Here is an 8024-nt window from a genome sequence, read left to right as displayed (position 1 = left end):
AACTGTGCCAGGTATTTTGAGCAGTTCAGTTCAGAATCAATATGCATCTAATAACCTGCTCTCAACTTCCCTACATTCCATCTTATAGTCTCTGCTCTTTTTCCTCCATGCTGCTCGCTGTATTGTTTATCCTCTGTTCTGTCCAAATGTTATTTATTTTTATCTGCATACTCTATTTCAGTAATTCTCATATTGGTCCTGCAAGCTGCAACTTGTGGGTCCCTAAAATTGAAAAGATTTTTTTTTCATGATTTCTCTTTTTTTTCCACATCACACAATCCTGGCAATTCAAAAATGGGTATGTAGACTTTCCTATCCACTGTAAAGTACCCATGCTATATTCATCACTTTCCTGAAAATGAAGAAATAAAACGGTAAACCCGGCGTCAAACCGTAACAATGGCCAAAAGACAAAAAAAGCATCAGCGCGTCCTGGGACGAAATAATGCATTTGCTGGAGACGACCAGCACTCTAGGGTAAGCCATAGTGGCTCACTAGCCATCTGTGACTGACAGGAGGCTCGACACTCTGCACGGGGGACATTTTGGTTGTTCAAATCTCCCCTAAAAACCCCTAGTGACTACAGCTATGCATGAGTTATACTGAAAGCAACTTTCAGTTGTGTGCCGTACGGATGCAAAAGAATTTGATGCATGCATGTCTAATCCTTTAGCTTTTGACATGGAGAAGCTCTTACAAATCGTAAATAAAACAAAACATAAGAAAATGTTGCTGCTTTTGATGGCGGCCACATGAGGTGTGTTATTTGAGTCCATGAAGATATATGGTATTTGCCGGCTAAATATGCTGCTATACATTGTAATTTATAACTGACAAGGACAGTTGCAAAAAAACTTGCAGGAGATAAGATCAGAAAACCTTTATTTGTCTCACAATGGAGAATCATCTGAGGATGAGAATTTGAGGACAATCATTCCACTATATAGCCTTTTTTGACACATTTGAATTAAAAGCATATTGAAAGGATCTTCACTGAGTTGAAGTACCTAACGATCGGCTCAAGAGCCACATCCGTTTATTTTCGAAATGTTTTCATTTTGTTGTTGTTTATCCCACCCACAAAAAATAAACATACAATGGCAAGATGAATAGTTTAATTTGGACTGCGACAATCCGGGAGAACATGACAACAAACTAACATTCTGCCTTCTTTACGCTTAACAATTTGTTCTTTGACGTCTCAGCTCTGTCTCACAATTTATATTAGAAATAAATATAGTATTTCAAAAAGGCAGGTTAAAAATAAATTAACCGAGTTTGCCGATGAAATAGTTACCCAAAGGTTTGAAACAATGTCAAGTCTTTGGGGGAAACCCCAACTATCACAGAAGACCATCTAAATTATTTTTGTCACATTTGTTAAAACAGTCATTATTACTTGAAAGTAATTCATAAATTATAAATATGATCCATAAAAAGAAATTGCTGTTGATGGCCCCATTTTGTGCCTCTAATTTGATATGCAAGAAACAAGCACGCCCGAGGAAAAACAACCTATCAGAGACAGAAGGCATGACTTAGGAGGTGTCAATCATTTGTCACAGCGTTCCCAACCACAAATGAGTGGAAGAAAAATAAAGTCTGAAAAAGGTAACTGCTCTGTTGACCGCTCGTCTAGGTCACATATGGGGAAAAACGAAACTTACAAGCTATCAAAAATTTATTAAAAAAACATTCATTTCAAGAGCTGGAGGGGAAAGTGCAAATAATGAGAGAGAGAAAGAAAAGCCCACAACTTCAAAGAAAAAGAAAGTCGTATGCAGGAACAACTTCTGCAGTTCTATGTAAAGGAATTTGCCGTTTTAAAACACTTAGGAAGATTTGAATGAAACCTCACTTCACTGATCCCAAACTAACATGTCAGCATAAGGCTGCAGGGGGTGTGGCTTGTCAATGACCAATGAGAGACCTACAAATGTAACCTTGTCGGTTACGCTTTCTGTCCGGTTGGTTATTCTTACCCAGGCACAGTGGTGTCTTAATAATCAATTTAAGGGTAAACGATGGAGCCGTAGTGGGATGATCTTTTCCCCCCTCGCGTATTTTACAAATGTACTATTGTCAGGTTTATACTGACAGTCTCAGCAAATATGACAAAAAAAAAAAAAAAAAAAATTCAGAGCTTTAAGGTTTATTGCTCCAGGTAATTGGGACCCATTCTGCGTAATATGTAACGTGATTATTTAAGTAAATCTATGCCGACAGATTTTGAATCACTAAGACTGAATTTTATTACCATCAAAATATTCTATAAACACTTTCATCTTAAAGAGGGAGAAAAAAAAAACAATCAAAATCCAGCTGCAATCAAATTCACCATTCAGCTTCAAAACCTAACTTGAGATTCACCAGACCAAAGCAGTCGAGGCAGCAGGTTCCAATGCCAGTCAATCATATAAACTTCCTTTGTTGGCTTACGTTGGATGACGGCTCCAATGATTGCTTTGGCCAGGCTTCTTTCTCCTGGTGACCGACAAGTGATATTTTGCAGAATTTTAACATGAATGTTGAATCAGCAGCTGAAGGCTGATTTCCTTTTTTTTTTTTAAACTAAAAAGACGCTGCTTTATGTTTTGAGGGTAATAACATTCAGTATTAGTAAATCAGATTCTGAATCTGATGACACAAATCCATCCATCCATTTTCTGATCTGCTTATCCTCACATGGGTCGCGGGGGGTGCTGGAGCCCATCCCAGCTATCTTCAGGCAGTAGGCGGGGGACACCCTGAACCGGGTGCCAGCTAATCGCAGGGCACACAGAGATGAACAACCATCCACGCTCACACTCACACCCAGGGACAATTTAGAGTATTTCCATCAACCTGTCAAGCATGTTTTTGGAACGTGGGAGGAAACCGGAGAACCCAGAGAAAACCCACACAGGCACCGGGAGAACATGCAAACTCTACACAGGAAGGCCAGAGCTGGAATCGAACCCAGTACCTCTGCACTGTGATGTCGACGCACTAACCACTCATACACCGGACCGCCTTCTGATAACACAATACAGTATATTTCCACATATGACAGCACCCTCAAAAATACTCAAGGATGCAAAAAACAGAAATTCTTAATTTAAAAAAAAAATCCATATGAATATAAAATAACGCTTCTTAAGGCATTAACTGGTATAGTCGCGCCCGTTCTATGTCTGCATGAGCAAATGCAGTGTGTGTCGCATGATTTCAGCGTTCATGGTCCGCAGGAAGTCAGTCAAGCCTCCATTAAGGAGTTCCTCCATGGGCACAAATTGGAGCACCTGTTTATCACAAGCTCGCTGGCGTTGACTTGAGTCCTCGCCTTTCAGCAATTCACCGATACAGTTTTGGACTTCTGTCAAAGCCGGCAGCATTTGGGCCGCAGCTGAAGGGCAAAAGCCAGCACATACGAGCACTGCCCCGACGCCGCCTGACGGGGGCGGGCACCTGAACTTGACTGAGCGAAAACAAGCGTGCAAGCAGAGCACCAACGCAGCCGAGACACGGGTGAGCGCGGATGGCACGAGCAGCAACAGGGCATCTCCAGAGGTCAGCCTCTGCAGGGACATCACGACACGGCTGACCAACAGATGCTGGTACGCCGGCGCTCCGTCGTGCGACGCGCCGTGGCCTCCTTGAGGATACAAACTCTCCGAAGGAAATGTGAGAAGCAGCTCTTCGATTTGGCTCCCACTGGCGTCCCACTCCGAGCGGCTACCGAACACCATACACTGCCTTTTCGTTTTCGTCCCGTTATTATCAGTGCAAAGACCCGCAACGTCTGACAAGATGGACGCGGCGCTAACCGTGTGGCATGCGTCACACGGAAGCACTTGATTCAAGTCTCTCTGAGCTGACGCCAGCTGTGCTTCAGTCAGATAGTTTAACAAGACTCCAGCACAGAACGCAGAGTTTCTGACCACGGGCAGTACTGCGCCGACGACAATGTACCAGGAATCCACGTGACACCCGGACAGGGGTCCTCGCAGCACGCAGTCCGTCCCATCTGTCTCACGGCAGTGCCGCTGTATCCAGTCGGCATGGCAACTTCTTTCGACGCGCTCCTTCCAGCTGAGGGTCTGCAATTCCCGGCGCTCGTTGAAGGAGCCTGCCGCTTGCTTCTTCGGTCCCAGAGGTCGGCCCACCGAGCCGTGGCAGTAGGCGGGGCTGATGGCGCTGCGGGAGATCCAGCGACTCCGGGGAAGGAATCTCACCTGAGCACGGAGACAGAAATTCATCCAGAGTGAACCCTGACACCTACTGTGTAGTAAACAGAAATAATAAAACACTCAATATTCTCTGTTGTAGTGCCTACTTCTGTCGTCCTTCATGAAAGCAGACTAATTATTTTTGCGTAGAATCAAAATAAAACATTTGCAAACATCTGCTTTTACTTTGAAAAACAATGATCAACACTTTAACCTATTTCCTGACATGTTACAGACCAGCACTTGATTTTTATTCACGTTTACGCTTTTTTTTTTTCCTGATTTGTATATAGCGATGGAAATTAAAACTATTTTAAAAAATCCGATTCATTCATATATCAACAAACTAATCAATTTTTAAAAATATTTGGAGCGCTGCAGTAAAATGATGCGACTTCCTACCTGGAAACGTTGCAAGTATTCCTGAGCGGCACAATCCCTTATGTAGTCGAGCCTCTCCCTCTGCTCGGTGCTCATTCCTTCAAACAATCTCAAGTTTTCTGTGATGGTCTCCACCTGCAGGGTATGAAAGTATGTGCACAGCTCTTCATGCTGTGCGAGGAACGATGGCGGGATCGAGGATTCCGGGAAGAGCGCCTCTCTCTCCGCCAGATGCGGTCCGTAATTTCGGATGAGCTTGGAGAGCAGAGGCCTCACGGCCTCCTTGTGATCGTAGTGGAGGCACACGACGTAAACCTCGGAATTGCCCGCCTTGCTTGTGGCCGGTTTGAAGACGCTCACGGAATGGAAGCAGCAGTTGAGCAGGTAGAGCAAACAGACGGAGGAGTGTTCGTACAGAGTGAACATTTTGAGTACGAAGGAGCCGCCACAGCTGAGGAGCAGCAGCGCGGCGGTCACCTCGCAATAATGCAGCGGCGACACCAGCGCCTCCTGCTCATCAGGGTTCTCCTGACAGTCGAAGCTCCCATCCGCCGTCACCAGATCCACTCGCCGCATGTTTGCCACAAACGTCTGCAGCTCCAGTAGGTGCTTTTGGAGCATGATGTCGCCAGTGTTGTCGGACCCGAAAAACCACCACGGCAGAGTGTTGGCGATTAACCGATCATCCGCGATGGTCGTGCCACCCGTGTTGGCCTCATGGTACGGGTTGAGCGTGTTGGCGGCCCAGCTCCAGTCGCAATAGCGCGTGCGTTCGCACGTTTTGACGTAGTGGTTCAAGGCGCTTATAAAAGCCCCGGGAGCTTCGCATAGGTGAACAGTGTTGAGCTCCCCAGAGTGCAGTGCCTCCTCAGAAAGAAGATTAAATGTTCCCAAGATCTCATAGAACTTACACCATGCCTGAGTGCAGATTTCCGCGTTGGCGGCAGAGCGCACTGTGGCGATGACCTTCCCAGCCCGGTTGGTGGAGTTGGTGTGGTTATGCCACACTTCGATGTTCTTGTCACTGAGCTGGTTCTTCACAGCATTGAGGGACACCTTTAGGGCCTGAAGGCGGCAGTTTTCTACTTTTGCGTGTGGTCTGAGGGCGACATTGGCACTAGGGCTGCGCCATTCCTCATTGGACGGCTTGAGATAGGTTCTAAATTTACTGAATAGGCTTTTAATCTCAGTCGATGCGTCAGCATCACAAGATGAAACGCTGCTCACTTGCAGTTGCTGCCTGCAGACTTTCTTCCTCGTTCCATTGCCTGAAATCATCCTCATAACCTGCTGTGGTAGACAAAGGTGTTTGGTCAAATCAAAAAGACACAAAATGTGGTGGACACAAAAAGTCTACATAAACCCAAGTCCAAATGACAAAAAAGTGACCAAGATAAATCATCTTGGCATTTACGATGAACCCAGGTTGTGTTTATGGCCAGGAATTTCTACCTTGGTTTCATCGGACCAGAACAAAATCTCAAATTACGTATCAAATACGAGCTCAGTCTGTCTAGTGCATCCCCGAAGTGACTCGCATGCGCAGAAGAAGAGACAACGTCACTCACAATGTCGTGTTTACATAAGTAAATGGGGTCCAGTGAGTATCGGCTCATCTTTTTAATCATCTCCAGAGGAGGGATGCGAGAGGAGGTATAAATATTTTTAGGGAAATGGGGAGAGGCTTTTGATTTCCGGAGATCTCTACAAAAGATGACGTCATGTCATTGCCGTGCGTAATAAATGAACCGTCTGTCTGTGTAGGTGAATTGCTACTATCACCACAAATGTCCACTTGATGCTTCATGTTTCAAGTGGGGGGAAATTAAAGTCAACTATAGAGAGTAAAATAACACTGCTATTCAATCCAACTGCAGATTCGTGGACAATCAAATAGTCAATCTCACTCCCAAGCGCTTTTTCCCCTGCCTGCTTGGAGCGCACCTTGGGCTTCTGGTGACATATAGGTTAGACATATGCGACTTGGTCATTCAGACTGCAGTCCCATTGCAAAAAAAAAAAAGACATCCATATGTATCTATCTGATCTACGACCACATATGAAAGTGGCCCAGGTCGGATTAGAAAAAATTCTGAATTGAGCCGTCAGACTGTCATTTAAAAAATAATAATGGTCATTAAAAAAATAAAATAAAATCAGATGCAGGTCGCACATAGGCGACAACATCCGATCTGGGTCAGATGTACCTGCAGTGTGAACCTAGCCTAGTTTTGACCAGCAGCTAACATAGCTTTGCATCTACTCTTGAGCAAAAACTAGTCCTTTAGTATTGAATTTGCAACCCTCTTGTTAAGATTGGACTAATACTAATATTAAATGAGCATTCGGTGATGGTGTGGGACTCTCCTGTAGCCAAACAAATAACAGACATAACTGGCTTTCACGGCACATGCCATTCCCTAAGCGCATCGCGACTCAAAATGCTTTCTTTGCTCTGACTTGTTCCTAACAGCCTCACACCGCTTTGCAGACACTCATTGGCCAATTGGCCAAGTCATTGGCCAATGTACCAATGGAGAAAGTGACCGTACCTTCATTTTTGCCTGCTCTTTGAAGCTTTTAAAATACATAACTTCCTAAATTCCTAACATATTGACTAAATGCAAACACCATTTTGTTTTCAAAAATATTTAATTAATGTTGTTGTCAGTTCCCTAATTATTTTTTTAAACATGTTTATCGGTGCCTCAGTATCAAAATCAGGGTTGCTCCAGGTACAGCAAAATATAAATGACAGATACCTCATAAAAAGTGTACAGTTAACCGATCTTTCTGTATGTGGGTTTATTGCCCATTTTTCTTGAGAACATAATTAAATTGATATAATAAGTGGTCCACTTTGCCAAAAATGGCGGTGCTTATAATTCTGGAATGATCTCCACACATGAAAACCTCTATTGAAAAGATGTAAACTGGTCTGAATTGTTGAGTTACGAACCATTCGTCGTCACGGTACACTCATTTTAAACCAGGGATAATTGAGAGCAAAACTTCGTTATCAACAGAGAAATCGCGTAAAAAGTAACCTTTTAAAAGAGCCAAACAACCAATTATGGACATTCTAACCGTCTAATATTAGGAAATGTTTTCAGTGCAATGTTTTTTTTAACAACACGTATAGTTAAGTACAGATGTAAAACAGCCGCAAAGCGTTAAAAACTCACCGGACAAGCCGCAGCACAGACCCCGGAAGACACCCAGTCACGTGATTATGTAGGCTTATGAACGAGTCATGTGATCTATCAGACCCACATTACGCATGCGTAAACACTGGCATTTTGAAGGACAATATATGCGGTACTGTATTTGGGGGCGTTGTGTAAATTTCTTCAAAAGCACATTTAGCAAAATCATTGTTGAATATTATTTGTATTCATTTATTTATTTTTATTTTTTAAAACTGCAACTAAACA

At 43.7% G+C, this 8024-nt stretch overlaps 1 protein-coding gene across 1 annotated transcript; it reads right to left on the bottom strand.

The window, feature by feature from the left end:
* Window positions 1-1099: 1099 nt before the first annotated feature.
* cmtr2 (cap methyltransferase 2) lies at window positions 1100-7793 on the bottom strand. Its single transcript, XM_086107458.1, has 3 exons — window positions 7776-7793; window positions 4612-5880; window positions 1100-4215 (listed from the first exon to the last, which is right to left on the bottom strand). The coding sequence occupies exons 2-3, from the start codon at window positions 5872-5874 to the stop codon at window positions 3169-3171; spliced, it is 2310 nt and encodes a 769-aa protein (XP_085963584.1). The 5' UTR covers window positions 5875-5880; window positions 7776-7793; the 3' UTR covers window positions 1100-3168.
* Between the last annotated feature and the right edge of the window lie 231 nt (window positions 7794-8024).

The sequence above is a fragment of the Hippocampus guttulatus genome, chromosome 3, assembly GCF_054856545.1.
Source record: "Hippocampus guttulatus isolate MCC_2025c chromosome 3, RoL_Hgut_1.0, whole genome shotgun sequence".
NCBI classification, from domain to species: Eukaryota; Metazoa; Chordata; class Actinopteri; order Syngnathiformes; family Syngnathidae; genus Hippocampus; species Hippocampus guttulatus.
Note: the sequence above shows the minus strand (reverse complement) of the source record. Positions and strands in the feature narration are given on the sequence as shown.